Here is a 16,980-nt window from a genome sequence, read left to right on the forward strand (position 1 = left end):
CAGTGAAATTCAAAAAGGGAAATTTATCTTAATAAATTAATTAAATAAATAAATAAAGTTATTAAAGAAGAAAACCTGAACATGGAGAAACTGTGCATTTAACTTAAAATAGAAAAGAACTATTAAAGAAAATAAGGAAATTCAGAATTAGAGTTAGGAAAGACAAAAGCAAAACTCAGTATGATTCAAAACAGTTATGATAGAAATGGTCAAAGAAATTAGAAGGTGATATTTTGAAAAGATTAAGAAAAATAGACAATCCACTTAGTGAACAAAAGAAATAAAGACAAGGCACAATACTGAAATAGAAAAACCACAGTACAATAAAAACTGGATAAGGTAAAAAGAGTACTGTGAACTTTTTGCCAGTAAATTTGAAAACTTAGAAGAAATCGACAAATTCCTAGAAAAATGTAATTCACCAAAACTCATGGGAAGCCTGAATAATATTATAAGTATTGCAGATATATAATCAGTAGTTTAAAATCTTACTGTAAACAGTTAATCCAGATGGTTTTATTTTTTATTTTTTTAAAGATTTTATTATTCATGAGAAATACAGAGAGAGAGAGAGAGAGACAGGCAGAGAGGCAGAGAGAGAGAAGCAGGCTCCATACAGGGAGTCTGATGTGGGACTCGATCCCGGGTCTCCAGGATCAGGCCCTGGGCCAAAGGCAGGCACCAAACTGCTGAGCCACCAGGGATCCCTCCAGATGGTTTTAGAACTAAATTCTCCTAAACTAAACTTTCAAGGATCATGTCACTCCACTCTTCAAGAGAATAGAAAAAGAACTATTTCTCCAAATCATTCTACAAGGCCAATTTAACTCTAATACTGAAAGAGTATGTGAAGGAAAACATTTATTAAATACATATCAAAATCTCAAACAGTACTGGAAATCTGAATATGTAAGTACATATTTTTTGAAGATAAAACTCAATTTCCAATCTGAGTTTATTCCAGAAATGTAAAGGTGTTTTAATATAGAATACCTTTAAGTGTCATTCACCAGCTTAACAGAATGCAGGAGAAAATTCATATGATAGATTCTGTAGATACAGGAAAAAAATCACTTATTAATGTTCAATATCTCAACATGGTAAACACTCAGAAACTAGGATCAGAACAGAATTTCTTTGACCCAGTAAAAAGTATCTACAAAAAACATCATTTTTAATAACAAAGGATTAAAAAAATCCTCCTCTTAAAAATCAAGAGTAAGGGCAGCCTGGGTGGCTCAGCGGTTTAGCGCCGCCTTCAGCCCAGGGCGTGATCCTGGGGCCCCAGGATCGAGTCCCACATCGGGCCCCCTGCATGGAGCCTGCTTCTCCCTCTGCCTGTGTCTCTGCCTCTCTCTCTCTCTGTGTCACTCATGAATAGATGAATAAAATCTTTAAAAAAAAATAAATCAAATCAAGAGTGCACATAGCACCATTTCAACAGCCATCCATCTTTGGTGGAGGTTTTGGTGGGCATGGCTTGATGGGAAAATAATAAAGGACAAAAAGACAAAAAGAAGGGAACTGAAAATGAAAGAAACTAGTAGAAAATATTTATAGAATATAAAATGTTAATGTGCAGGATATAAAGAACTCCTAGAAATCAAGAAGAAAAACCATCTAATTGGAAATTGTTCAGACATTTTGTAGATAATTGACCAAAGAGGAAATATTAATGGTGAATAAAAATATCAAAAGATACTTAAATCATTAGTAATCAAGGTAGCATACATTAAGATCACAAGGAGGTAGCATTTTTTTACCCACCCATTAGGTTAGCAAACATTAGGAAATTTGACAACGTCAGGTGTTTTGGAGGATATGAATGCTTGTTGAGGGGTGAAATAGGTCAGATTCACTGAAATCATGTAATAATTTTAACATTTGCGTGGTAGACTATTGGCCATATCAGGTATGTATTTTAAGTGTATAAGAGAAACCTCCCCACGTGGCCCAGGAGTTGTGTACAAGATTGTTCATTACAGTATTTTTCATGAAAGCTATAAAACTGGCTATTACCCAAATATTAACTAATAGGAGAAAAGTTACATGGAGTATCATACAGCTCTGGGAATGTATAAGCCACACTTAGATGCAAAAACACAAGGGAATCTTGGAGATACAGTGCTGAATGAAAACAGTTGAGGAAAAATTAATGTGTATGCTGTTTCCCAAAGCTTAAAAACAAGTTAAATATCTTAAGTATATAAAACTAGTGAAAACTTGTTTCAAAAAATGGAAATACAATAGCATCCAGATCTTTTCTCTGGGGGATGAGGCTAAGGGGATAGGATAGGTGCAGGGCACAAGGTGTATACTAGTCAGTGATAATATTCTAGTTCCTGCTTTGGGTGGTGGGTTTTATAGGTGTTCAACAGAACGTTTATAACTTAAACAGATTGTTTATATTACATTTGAGGGGAAAAAAAGGAATTAAAAATTAAAGGGAATTGAAAGAGAGTAGAGACAGTCACCATACCTAATTCTTTAGAAAGGGAAGGCGCCACAGATGGATGCTGAGCCTAGGAAAATGTTGTCCTCACCCCCCAAAACCGGAAACTGACTGTTGGCTTATAGAATGTTCCAGAGGAGAGTAACAATTACAGGAAAGATAAAGTGAAACTCTTAAGATGAGAAAGGTTAGGATCCACATCTCAAGGAGAGGGCTTTTAGGAGCAGAGACTTCCATTGTACCTAGCGGGAAGGCAGTAGGTAGGTACAGGTGTAGGTAAGTAAGTCTGTAGGTTCACAGTGGGAAGGTGGGTCTCTGATGCCTTTAGTATTCTTGTTATTACGAGATACTGAGAGTGGGGAAGATAGGAAGATTGCAAAATTGAAGGAAAGAAAAAAAGGTGGGAAATAGGCTTTCACAGAGCTAGACAACAAACTTATTAGGTAAATCTTGAATAATTGCTGGACAGTATTGAATGTCCATTTAAAATAAGTATTTTTGAAGTTAAAGTAGTGTATCACACGTGTGTATTTTTCTTTAAGTTTTTCCTGCTGTTTCGGTGACTACAAATTTTTTACATAAATACTCAAAATATTGTAATAAAAACTTAATATTTTGCCTTTCCTGTGAACACTGAATTTATTAGAATAAAGAGACAGTTCTTCAAATTAGGAAGACAGTTCTTCCATCTTTGTGACTAAATGACATGGAACAGGGTACCATTGATTTTCTAAACTATAATTCCTTTTGAAGCTTTTTTGACTTTTAATTCAAATTTCAGTTATTTTCCTTTGTACTTTAACTCCAAGATGAGGATTTGAAATCTGAAAAACTTGCTATACAATTAGAATTATTAAAAATGAGCCTATGCCTAAAGTTTAGCAACTAATTAATATGTGTCTTGATTTATAAAATGAAAGCCAGTTAATTAAATACCAGTTAATTAGGAATGCTTATAATGCTGTCCAGGATTTTATGAAATTTCTTATAATATAGATTGTTTTATGAAAACCTTAGCCCTTTAAAATGTTGGCTTTAACCCAAAGGTTTAAATTTTGTGCTGCAAATAATGGATACTCAAATTGCTGATCAGTTAGCTAAAGGCGGCAACCACTCAGAATGTAAAATCAGAGTTAGTATTTTCAGAGATTTTTTTTTATTTGTCTGCCTTTCATTTCTCAGAAAATTTTATGATGCATGGTTATATAATAAGCATATTCTAAAACTTTTTAATGAAAATGTCTTTAAAATATTCCATATTGGCTTGGCTTATTAATATATTTTGATGATTTTAATATTGCTACTCACATATTACTAAATTTAGTTTCTATTACTGAGGAATAGGGATCTTGAATCATTAAGGAAATATATATATCCTATATATCATAAAGGAAACATCAGTCTGTGTATCTGAAACTTTGAGTTTAAGTGTAGCCTGTGGTCAAGAGATTAGATGATGCTGATGGACTTATAGGATTTTCACTGGGAGTAGTAGCTTGTGGGGATTCGTCATGAAGCATTTTCAGCTTCCTCTCCTGGCAGCAGCATTCATTTCCTCCAGGCTCTGCTGGAAACGCTCAGAAGGAAAGGACAAATCCGCAGTTTCCCTTCCCAGTTGAAATACTTGTGAATTTAGTGGTGGTTGTGGTAGGCACATGCTTCCACATCTTCCATCTACTGGAACCCTTTTCAGAATTGACCATTTGGAGACACGATTAGACAATATGTCTTTTTAAATCTTGTAAATTACTGTATAACTTGATAATGGCATTTTGTTAATTTTTGAATTAACAAAATGAAATGACACTGAATGTATAAGTTTTTGTGAATGTGTTACATATGGTATGTCTGGCGTGTGTGTAAATGTGTATGTATAAGGAGAGAGAGAGAGAAGACTGAGATGTTGCTTTAAATATTTTCAAGGTTTTTGAAGCATTGAAACTTACATAATATGCTTACATTCCCATGGGGGTACATGTTTCTTTTGTTAGCTCAGAAAATGAAAGATACTTTTGATTCTATTGTTAAGAATCTTTCTTTTCTCCCTCCCTCCCTCCCTCCCTCCCTCCCTCCCTCCCTTCCTTCCTTCCTTCCCTTCTTTCTCTTTTCTTTCTCTTTTTCTTTTTCTTTTTCTTTTGCTTTTGCTTTTGCTTTTGCTTTCCTTTCCTTTCCTTTCTTTCCTTTCTTTTCTTTCTTTTCTTTCTATTCTTTCTTTTCTTTCTTTTCTTTCTTTTCTTTCTTTCATCAAGCCAACTCTGGCCCAGCACAGTGCCACTCTACTAGCCTGGTAAATTTTGTGTTAAATGGTAAGAATTGATGTGAACCTTATGTAATATGTTGAAAGCATATACCATATACTCGTTATTTGCTATCTCTATGACTACATTATATTACGAGTCATTAAAGACAGAATCAAATGTTTAAGCAAAATACGTAGCCAAGAATTGCTTATATAGTAAAAGAATATTAATGACATGTTGTAAATTATTTATATTCAGAATAACTTAATATTATTCTTCTTTGAATTAAAAAAAAGAAGTATTTCTTATACCGAATCATTTTCACCAATATAAACTGACTCATTTTGATTTTTATATAATAGAAAAAATATTTTTTTTATAGGAGTACATTAGAAATAACAAAAATTTCCCCAAATTATTTTTTAAAAGATTGCTTTTCAAGGATTTATTGTTAACATTTGCAACACAAATAGAGTATCTATTGTGTGCTAAGCACTTATTGCAAAGGGGTGAAGTTACCATGAGATAGAGCACACTGTTTGCCTTTGGAAAGCTACCAGTTGGGGATCCCTGGGTGGCGCAGCGGTTTGGCGCCTGCCTTTGGCCCAGGGCGCGATCCTGGAGACCCGGGATCGAATCCCACGTCGGGCTCCCGGTGCATGGAGCCTGCTTCTCCCTCTGCCTGTGTCTCTGCCTCTCTCTCTCTCTATCATAAATAAATAAAAATTAAAAAAAAAAAAAAAAAAAGAAAGCTACCAGTTTAGGAGGAAACCGGTGAGTCACCAGAAAAGTTCTAAGACAGTATGACAAGTGCTTTCATAAAAATGTAAACATAGAGGGATCCCTGGGTGGCGCAGCGGTTTGGCGCCTGCCTTTGGCCCGGGGCGCGATCCTGGAGACCCGGGATCGAATCTCACGTCGGGCTCCCTGCATGGAGCCTGCTTCTCTCTGTCTCTCTCTGTGTGACTATCATGGAGAAATAAATAAAAATCTTTAAAAAAAAAATGTAAACATAGAATTTTTGATTTTGTATTTTAAATCCATATGGGTTTCATTTTTCATTGGGCCAAGTTATGATGCATGAAAATATCTACCATCTTTATATGTTAGATATTAAACCTTCAACAAGTTAATCATATTTTGTTATCCTAATTTCTCTGATTTTACTAGAGGCAATACTAGATAATAAATTTTATTATCCTGTTATTTTAAAGTGTTGTTTAGGACCTGAGATTAAAGAAACATTTATAGGTTAGGTGTAGAAAGAGATGCTATTTCCGTGCCTTTAACATGTGTTGATTCTTGTATGTGGACATCATCTACATCTCTTTCATAAACGTTTTTATCCCCAAAGTTAAATTTGCACATTAGAATGAATAATTCTCTACATAGAATTATTATTGTATAATTCTAATTCTAATTATTATTCTATAACTCTAATTCTAATTATTATTCTATAATTCTAATTCTAATTAGAACTTATATGTTACTGTATAACATTATTTCTCTTCTTAAAATCCGAACTAAAATTCATCTTCATCAAAACTATGCTCTAATAATTAACCTCCTTTTGATATACTAAAAAGTATTTTCTGTTAAATAGAATAAATAAGAAGAGCCTACCAGTATAATTTTCTTAGTTATAAATTCACAAAGTACCTTTTGTTCAGTCATTGTAGCCTTGACTTTTGTTTCTCATGTATTGTAATTAATTCTTTTCAGTTTGATCTTTGTGTTCGTACTTCTGGTGTTTTGACTTTTAAGCTGTGTAATTTAACTATCCTGTCTGTGGCATCTAGGTTTTACATCATACTTACAATGACACTGAGAGTTTTGTAAAAATTTCTCTCATGATTTTTCCATTACGTCTTTGTTTTAGGAATGAATGGTGGGGGCGGGGGGCACACGTGTTTTTAAAATGTAGATTTGGAATTTGTTAGTGGGTAAGTAATGACAGATTTAAACTCCTTCCCTCCACATGAGTACTCAGTTGTCCTAATATCATTTATTGAATAATTCTTTTTTCTGTTGTTTTGAAATGCTTCTTTTTTGTCTTCCTTGTTTTATCTGTACCATTGGTTTGTCTGTCCCTGTTCCAGTGAGCTTATTTTCTAGTGGGAGAAAGACTAACAATGAACAAGTAAGAAAATGATAAAGTAGAAGTAAATTCTCTAACGCAACTAAGCAGAGTTATGTGGTAAGTCACTGGACAGCTGCTTAAAATGAATGGTTAAGACAGGTCTTTCTGAGGAGCTGATATTTACTCTGACCTAAATATCAAGAAGGGAATAGCTGTGCAGAAATCTGGTGAAAGAACACTGTAGGGCCACCTGAGTGGCTAAGCGTGTGCCTTCTGCTCAGGTCATGATCGCTGGGTCCTGGGATCGAGCCCCGAATTGGGCTCCCTGCTCAGGGTGGAGTCTGCTGCTCCCTCTCCCTCTGCTGCAACCCCTGCTTGTACATTCCTATTCTCTGTCTCTCTCTCTTTTTCTCTGTCAACTAAATAAAAATCTCTAAAAGAAAAGAAAAGAAAAAAAAAAATTTCAGGTAAAGGAAATGGCCCCAAGGTAGAAAGAATGTGTTCCAAACGTAGAAAGAATCATTGAAATATAGTAAATAGGAAGAGTGGTGAGAGGTAACAGTTGGAGAAGAGGGCCAAGGAGAAAGCATGTATGATGTAGGGATTTGTAGGCCAGGCTGAAGAATTTGGACTTTATTTGAACTGTGAGGGAAAACTACTCAAGAGCAGTATGGTGTTTTGTTTTGTTTTTTTTTTTAATTTTTTAGAGAGCGCATGTGACTGTGCACGAGCATGGGAGAAGGGTTGGAGGGGGTAGAGAGAGAGAGAATAGAATCTTAAACAGGCTCCTTGTGGAGCCGAATGCGAATGCGGGGCTCAGTATCACAACCCTGAGATCATGCCCTGAGGCAAAATCAAGGCAGATGCTTAACTGACTGAGCCACCTAGGTGGCCTCAAGAGCAGTATTTAAAAATTAAAATGGTCTAGAATGAATTTTTCTTATTTTTCTTCTGCATAAAGAGAAATACAGGAGCATAGGTAGTTTGTATGTCAAATAAATAGGTTTTCATGTAATTGGAAACTATTTCTGTATACATATGACCCTGTAACAAATTGCTTCCCTTTTAAATAACTTTTCAGTTAAATCAGACTTTTAGAATCCCAAAAGTACCAAGAGTTTAGAACTCAAAGAATAAAGAATCTATTTGCACTAAATAGAGCTCTTTTTAGATAACAATTTTATGATCTTTTTAGATAACAATTTTATGATGTTTTAAAATAATATCTTTTCTTGGGCACCTGGGTGGCTCAGTGGTTGAGTGTCTGCCTTTGGCTCAGGTCATGATCTCTGGGTCCTGGGATCGAGTCCCACATCAGGTTCCTCACAGGGAGCCTGCTTCTCCCGCCTGTGTCTCTGCCTCTCTCTCTCTCTCTCTCTGTCTCTCTCATGAATAAATAAATAAATCTTTAAAAAATAATAATTTTTTTTCTTCCCTTAAAATGTTTATATTAGGGAACAGACATCTTTGGAGGAGGGAGAGATTCCTTGGTTACAGTACAATGAAGTCAATGAAAGCAGCAGTGATGAGGGAAATGAGCCTGCCAATGAGTTTGCACAGCCAGAAGCTTTCATGCTGGATGGGAACAATAACCTTGAGGACGACTCCAGCGTGAGTGAAGACTTAGATGTGGACTGGAGGTATGTAACAGTGCGATTCCTGTGGTTAATTGTTCATTGAGTAGAATTTGTTTGTGATGATAAATTGAAACCATATTTCTGATCTCAGAAGTGTTCTCACCTTCCCATCTGTCAGTCTTCCTCTTCTGATCTCATTCTGGATGTCCCTTCCTACATGGACACTCCCTCCTTCTTTTCCAGGCAGTGACTTCTTTTTCTCTTTGGCCTTTTGGCTCTCTTGAAGCCCACCTTATATCCTTGTTATTTATAAGCTTATGGTTTGAGGTTTCCAACTTTTAAATTTAGCTGTATATGCTGAATATAGCCTTCCATTTGATCTTTAAAAAAAAAAAAGAATCCTTAATAAATACTACTTAAAGAATTTCAGAATCTGTGATTAAATGAGAAGAATCGTAAGAAAATAGTTAACCCTTCTGTGTATGAAAAATATAATTGTACCTTCCCAGAAATGCTGAAAGTATTCAGTTTACTTTATGCTGAAAGGAATAATGAACTTCAAATAAAAGAAGCATATAAATTAAGTGGATTATAGAATTGTTATGTCTCATGATATAATGGTCAAAATTTGTTTTGGTTTGTAGTTAGATTTATCTTTCAAATGTGCAGTATGCCTCTGAAAGCAGCTAGTTACTGAGATGTAGAATAATGTCCAACTGATGTCCAACTGATCTCTTGTTACTTTTTCTGGAGAAAATATGATTTTGTACTACCTTTGTGTCCATCTCTACAGAGATACAATTATAAGAATTTATTTTGTTTTTCCAGTTAAAATTCCATCACAGAAAATTGAGAAGAGTATAGATAAGGAGAACTCATTCATATCTCCCCCCCCCCCATAACTGCAGATTTCTAGAACTTCCGTTTTTGAGTCCTCCTTTGTATCTTTAGTGTCTCTTTCTGTGTGGGTAGCTACTTTGTGCTTCTCCAAATTGTTCCAGATATGAATCTCAGGATCTCCTTGAAATCCTCCTTACTGTTTCCTATCTCTCACTTCCCAGGGTGAAAATAATTTTATGCACAAAGCAGACTTTCACTGACCATTTTGTGGAAGTACAAAGTGGTGTTTCATCACAGCCACACAAATAGTTCATAATTCCATCATAAACATTCCTGGCTCCAAAACCCATTTTCTGGCTTCCCAAACTTTGTGGCAAAGCAGTGGCTCACCTGGTCCTGGACTTTGCTGGTCTTGGTATTTTATCCCCCGCCCCCACCCCCATGTCTGTCTATCCCCCTCTTCCTGAACTCCTTGGTGTACTGCTGTCTTCTGTCTCCATTATGCAAAGTCATTCCCTGTAATGCTCAGCAGATGACAGATTTGTCGCTTTAGTTCGCTTCATCTGTGCACGTTGGGAGGCAGTAACGGTCTAATATGAAGAAATGTTTTCTTTTGCACATTTTCAAAATTTTATGAAAATAATTTTTTACAACTCCATTAGGTAGATGCTCTAGTCTATAGTTGCACTAAAATTTAATTGATCATTTCTTCATTGAAATAGTGCAGTGACTCTTTCCCCTCATATAACTTGTTCTGTGCTTCAGGTGGTTTCTTTATGGCGGTTTGATAGAGGTGACATCACTGAGATAAGTAGTATTTATTAAGATCTTGATACATATTTCTAAATAACTTTCAAAAAAGGTTGTCCCACATAAAAATTTAAAGAAATAATTGAGGTCTTTCTTGAATATAATTTTAACTTAAACTTGAAGACTTTTTAGTGTTGGTTCTAACTCAGTGACAGTCCCTCTGGACATGGCTGTTGTTTGTTGTCAAGATTTTAGAGATGTTACTGATTGTCCCCAAATGTGGGGAGCTTCAGAGTAGCTTTTTTTTTTTTTTTAATATGGAAAACATTTTAGCATTGATTTTAAGAAAAAATTTTGAAGGTTACTATTTTGAATTTTATGTAGATATGACAACACTTCATTATTTGCATATGTGGCACTATATTAATTTATGTGGCAGTCGTTACAGGTTGATGAAGTGAAAATATGATTTGGTTTTCATATTAAAATAATGTCATTTTGACAACTAAAAGGAAAAGCCATGGCAAACAGCAGCACTTCTTATCTCTGAAGCCAAAATCTTAACATTTTTGTTTCACCACAACTTAAAAAAGAGTTAAAGCTTTTTGATTCTTTAGTTTCAAAGAAAATGGGAAAAAGTCCTCTATCAAAGTTTATTTATTTGTTTTGATGTCATAGAAGTGTTACCGCAGACTACCCAGAGACTATTTTATAAACTAGTGTGATGGGAGTTGGTTTCAGATTTAGACAAATCCTGACTGTACCATTTTTTTGTTTTTTGATAACTACTTAACCTCTCTATCTTCCTGCAAGAAATTGGGGTTAATAATTATTAACCTAATAAGATTGTGAGAAATTAATTCCCTATAGATAGGACCATGGTTTAATAACAAAATTTTAAAAACACTTTTGAAATTACTTCAAACTTCAGAAAAATGGCAAAAATAATACAAAGAATTTCCATATATTCTTCACTAATAGTCCCTAAATGTTAACATTTACTGCATTTGTGTTATCATTCTCTTTCCTTTGTTTCTCTATGTTTATGGCATTTCTCCCCCCCACCATTTATGAGTAAGTTGCAAACAAGGTGCCTTTTTACCCATGGTCTAGAATGAAGTCCCTAAGAACAAGGACATTTTCTTATATAACAAAGTAAAGGCTTCAAAATCTAGAAATTAACACTGGTAACAATACTATTCTCTAATCTACAGAATTATTCAGATGTTTATAGTTGTCCTTAAATTAATGCCAGTAGAGAATTTTTTTTCTGTCCAATCCGAGACCATTCATTGTTCTTGCTTAACATGTTTCTTTAGTCACTTTTAACCTGGAACATTTCCTTAGTGTTTCTTTGTCTTTCATAACTTTGACATTTTTAAAAAGTTTGGGCCATTTACCATCTACTAGTTTTAGTATCATTAGTGATTTTTGTCTGAAACACTTATATTACCATGGTGATTGCTAGATGAATGATAATAGAATTTTTAAGTTAGCTGTTATTTAGCAGTGACCAAATTTATGAGCATATATATTCTGCTTTGAATGCCTAGCTCTGCGTAGTCTAGAAAAGAAAAGAATTAGGAGATAGTTGACTCTAACCGTTTGAAGGAGTTTTCTGCAAAGGAAAAGTGGGCTTAGTTTGTATTACTTCAAAAGGCAAAACTAGAGCACTTACTTTACAGAAGTTTCCTACTCTGATAGGGCTCTCCCACACTGGCACATACCACCCCAGAAAGCAATGTTTTTACATGGAGAAAATGATTCTGCTGTTTCTTGAATGCCTACTCTGGTGCCATCTTTGTGCCAGGCATGTGTAGGTTTATTTTATACATGAAGAAACAGTAACAGTTAAATAAATTTTTCACATTGTTTATGACTCAGTTAAATGTAGAGTTCAATTGCTATTTCACTGACTCTGGGGCTCTTCCTCTTTGCACTATATCTCACTGCCGGGTGAAGGAGTTCTGGTGTTGCAAGGGAGATCGGAGTCACTGATTTGTAGTTTAAATTCTAATTTTAAGTGCTCGCTTTGGCAGCACATATACTAAATTCTAATTTTAAAATCTGTGATTGCGTGAGAATGTTTCTTTGAACATGTGATGTCTGCTAATTTTTAGATGCTACTAAGCTTTAATCTTCATAAGAATACTTTTGTATTTCTTGGCAATAGATCTGTAATTTTGATGGCACAGAAGTTGACATCAAAATTATTTTGAGCTAGCTAGTATAACTGGATGTTCCTGACTGTATTCAGCTTCTCTTGGGGACATGGACATCAATAGACGTTTGCCTTTAGGTGGACAAAATAAGTTCAGTTTTGGAGATAGTGGATTTGAGGTGGTGGGAATTAATTGGGCTCATGTGCCCCCCAGAAAACTAAAAATGTAGGTCAACAGCTGAAGAGGGTTTGGAATTAGGTGAAAGGTTAGAAATTAACCTACAGTGGGCAGCCCGGTGGCTCAGTGATTTAGCGCCGCCTTCAACCCAGGGCCTGATCCTAGAGACTTGGGATCGAGTCCCACGTTGGGCTCCCTGCATAGAGCCTGCTTCTCCCTCTGCCTGTGTCTCTGCCTCTCTGTGTGTGTGTCTCTCATGAATAAATAAATAAAATCTTAAAAAAAAAAAAAAAAGAAAGAAAGAAATCAACCTATAGAAAGGATAAGTGAGACACTGGACTTGAATGTAGTTTCCGGGGAGCCAAGATTAGAAAGAAGAGGACTGAGGACATACTTAGAATTCCTGGATTTTGAAATATGTGGTATTTCCAAGACTAGAGGAAAGTAGGAATCTATGTCTAGGGATGGAGGAAGGAGATTAGGACCAGAATAAAACAGATTTTCTTCAAGGAGACTACAGTCCTTTAGAAAAAAAAAAAAAAAAGGTAATAAAAATGAGCATTTAAGAGCTAAATCTTTTTTCAATCTGAATAATGATGGAGGAGGCCTACTTCTAACTTAGAAGAATAAAAGAGATTAAAGAGAAACACTTGAGAAAATTAAATATTTTTTAAGGCCAAGTAATTAAGCAGGACAAGGTGAGAAGAAAAAGAGGCTTTGACACTAATGATAGACTTAAAATAAATGCATCAGTTATCTTTACCATGTTCTCATGTAAGTTTAGGTTGGCAACTCAAACGAACAGAAGGGGAAATATATAGGAAAGAATTAGAAGGGAAGAAGTACTACCTTTATCCCAGGCCTAAGCAGTCCTCAAAGTTAGAACCAGAAATGTAGGATTTTCCTACAAACTTGTGTCATGAGTGTGGTATCCTAACTCCTTGTGCTTAGTATTTCACTTCCCTGCTGGTTCCTCGAGCCCCTCACTGCATAAGACTTATATGAAAATATTTTATTTATTTTAAAATATATTAAAATATTTACCATTAAAATATTTAATATTTTCTGCTTATAGTATGTTTATTGGGATGCTAATATATCTTCATAAAGATTTCCCAAATCATGGCTTTTTTTTTTCTTTTCCAGCCTATTTGATGGTTTTGCAGATGGATTAGGAGTTGCTGAAGCGATTTCTTATGTGGATCCTCAGTTCCTCACCTACATGGCACTAGAAGAACGCTTAGCCCAAGCTATGGAGGTATTTTAGTGACTGGCTCTGATGCCCATATAGAAGTTGGTGGGATGCAGAATTATAAACATTAAAGGGTTTCTATTAAAAAGTGAATAATTTTTCATCAATAACATTTATTGAATAGTGATTGCCACTAATATATGTATATAAATTACTCTGGACATTCTGCTAATTTGCTAAAATTTGCAGTATTTCCAACTGCAGATTGGAAAATGTTTCGCTTACATTTAGAAAATACACTTTTCCTTTATTGAATTATCTGAGTTTGTGGTTCTGATTGTCTATATAAATACACACACAGGTGTATTTGAGAAAGGAAATTGACGATCTCTAAGGATATGTTACAAATCATTTCTCTTTTTTTGTCCTCATGACTTCTAAATACTGCCTTGCTGCTTAATGAAGTTAAAATTTTTACTCCCATTACCTCCATACACATACATACTTAAATAAGTGTGGCACATAATTTTGTCTTGCTTTCTTTTCCTTATTTGACTAAAACACAAATACTCATAATTGTATTTGCCTAAGGTCAGAAGCCCAAGCTTTTCACATTTAGGAACTTCCAGTGCACTAGTGCATTTCATTATTAGAAGTCTTTTCTTTTAAGTTAATATTTCCAAAGTAGAAAAATAATATGAATGAGTCAAAAGTGAGAGAACAAAAATGAATGAGAGAACTTTCAGGGACATTATAACAGCATTTTATCTTGAAATTTTCTGAGGTTAGAAAGTCTAGAGTCATAAATTAGACAGTAGACCAACGTGTCTATCTACATATACATACATGACTTTTTTACATGTGTGTAACCTTCCATGTAGATCATTGATCAGTTATGCTTTGTTTGGTGTGTCTTTTCTTTTTTTTAAAGTAACCATACCAAGAATACTGTGTACTAGAAGAGTCGGAAAAACCATTGTAAGACAGTATACTTAGGACTTTTCCCAGATTATTTCTTGCCCTACTAAATTCTGACACATAAAATAATGGTACAGAGTGAAAACTTGTATCTGAAATATATAAAGATAACTTCCTTGTTAGTAAATTTTAAGTGACCACAGTGGAATATATCCATTCTTGAGTCTGGTTTCACATTGCTTAAACTGTTTTTTCCATTATTATTATGCTGGTAGTTTATTATCTCCTACAGTATAGAGATATGTTTAAAAAGAAATTTTGAGGGACACCTGTGGATGCTCTGTGGTTGAGCGTCTGTCTCCTTTTGACTCCGGGTGCGATCCTGGGGTCCTAGGATCAAGTCCCAAATCGGTCTCCCCTGAAGGAGCCTGCTTCTCCCTCTGTGTCTCTGCCTCTCTCTCTGTCTCATGAATAAATAAATAAAATCTTTTTTAAAAAGAAAAAAAAGAAATTTTGAGAAAAAGTTTTATTATTTGTTACCAGTAGGAAACGTGACATTTGATTGGCATCTTGAAAGAAGCAGCAGAAAGATTGGTCAGGTGGGTAGGGGTCATACTGTGTAAAGGCACGAGCTGAGCAGTCAAAGACAGAGTCAAGGAAGAAGTTCGTACACCCAGGGAATGTACAGTCCCCACGTTGTCGGCTGCTGCTCTTAGGGAACCCAGTGACCTGGCGCTTTTCATTCTGACCCATCATCTGTCCTTCTGCTTCTGGCAAATGGTGTTAGGTGTCTCCCTTTGCTGTAGTTTAACAGCTTGCTCAGACTTAGTGTTCTACTGTATTTTACTTGAATTCAGTTGACAGTCTATACAGTTCGATTTTCTTATCACTCTAGAAATTCTTATTTTTCTATGTCTAATATTCAGTTAATCATTTTGAAAATGAAGCTGAAATAATTTAATAATTTAAATAATTTATAATTTATGATTTTTCCTTTTAAATTTAACAGTGTTCTTTAAATGAAACAAAAGGAACTAATAAACTGAGTGCTTTTATTTTTTTCTCAAATAGCCTGATCTCTCTCCAGCACTGGTTGTTTTCATTTCTATTATTTTCCTAATACCAGACTGATCTGTTTTTCTAGATAGAGGTTTTTGATGAAAATATTGACAACAAACATTTGGCTCATATCTTGTCTCAAATTTGAGTGAATGGGATGAAATATTTAAGATCTTTAACTGTTTGATACAATGATGTTAAAGCCTTTAACTCTGAATAAGTTTTGGGAAAAAAAATTTCCCTTTGCACATTTATGTTGACTCCTAAAATCTTTTAGCAAAATCCTAAGCAATATTGTTGACCATATCATATCCCTTTGCAACAAAAACATGTTCAAGAATTTAAATATAGAACAACTGGTTTAGACTGGGTTAAAATTGTTTGTAGCATCTGACTGTGATCAAGAACAAACTTATAAATGTTGATAAGTATTTAAACATAAAATTTTCCCAGCAGTGTATCTCTTAATGAGATAGATGGAGATTTTTTCCTTCCTTACTACTTTAATGAGTGAATTTTATTTATTCTTAAAATGAGATATAGTTCAACATCAGTTTTGTTTCTCATCTTTATGAATGTAAGCTTGGGAAACTTTGTTCACATAATAAAGTGATGGGGATGGAAGGAGTTTATCATAGCAATGTCACTTAGTTTTTCTGAGGTATTTGCCAAAATTACATCAACTTGACAGACTCTTTAGATCCTCCAGTCTTTTTTTGAAAGCAGGTGCTGGAAGCTACCTACAAAAATATATTATTCAGTCATTACTTCAGTTTGACCCCAGTTATTTCAGATCGCTCCTTTTAATGGGTAGGAAGGATGCCTTTTTTTTTTTTTTAAGATTTTATTTATTTATTCATGAAAGATTCAGAGAGGCAGAGACACAGGCAGAGGCAGAAGCAGGCTCCATGCAGGAAGTTGTCCCGTGTGTGGAAGTTGTCCCGTGTGTGACTCGATCCCGGAACTCGGGGATCACGCCTTGAGCCAAAGGCAGATATGCTCAACGCTGAGCCACCCAGGCGTCCCAGAAGTATGCTTTTATTTATAAAGGAAATGTTAGTATAAAAAGGAATATGGGAACAGAGAACCAGCATGATACTTTGATGACAGGTACATTCTTAGGCAGATAAGTTTGAGGAAAGGTTACAAAAGAAAGAAAGCTAATTGAATTGAAATTGAGTCTCTCAAGACTCTTTATGCCCATGGACCTCTGGAAAGTCTGTACACACTTAGCACCTCATATACACTGAGTAATCGGCCTTAGGAAAGTAGTACATGAAGTAAGAGCATGCACTTTTGAGTTAGATTGATTGATTTAGGCTTTGTGACCTTGCATTGTTCACTTAACCACCTTAAGTTTCAGGTCCTTATCTACAAAATAGAAATAGTACCATATACCTTATGGCTTATTGTGAAATTATGTTAAAGCACTTAGAATAGCTGGTACAGTGGTAAGCTGTCAGTAAGTGGCTATATTGAAAGATTTATTCAAATCAGCAAACAGGTGGTAATCATCTAGAAAACCTGGATTCA

At 35.0% G+C, this 16,980-nt stretch overlaps 1 protein-coding gene across 4 annotated transcripts in view; it reads left to right on the forward strand.

Moving 5' to 3' along the window:
• Positions 1–16,980, forward strand: part of PJA2 (praja ring finger ubiquitin ligase 2) — a 292,291-nt gene that overhangs the window by 263,598 nt on the left and 11,713 nt on the right. For all 4 annotated transcript variants that reach the window (XM_025437280.3, XM_049107866.1, XM_025437279.3 and 1 more), the window contains 2 exons: positions 8,227–8,412; positions 13,425–13,536. In XM_025437280.3, the coding sequence (XP_025293065.1) occupies positions 8,227–8,412; positions 13,425–13,536 (298 nt within the window). The remainder of the gene's footprint in view (positions 1–8,226; positions 8,413–13,424; positions 13,537–16,980) is intronic.

Source organism: Canis lupus, chromosome 3 (assembly GCF_003254725.2).
Source record: "Canis lupus dingo isolate Sandy chromosome 3, ASM325472v2, whole genome shotgun sequence".
Classification (NCBI taxonomy): domain Eukaryota; kingdom Metazoa; phylum Chordata; class Mammalia; order Carnivora; family Canidae; genus Canis; species Canis lupus.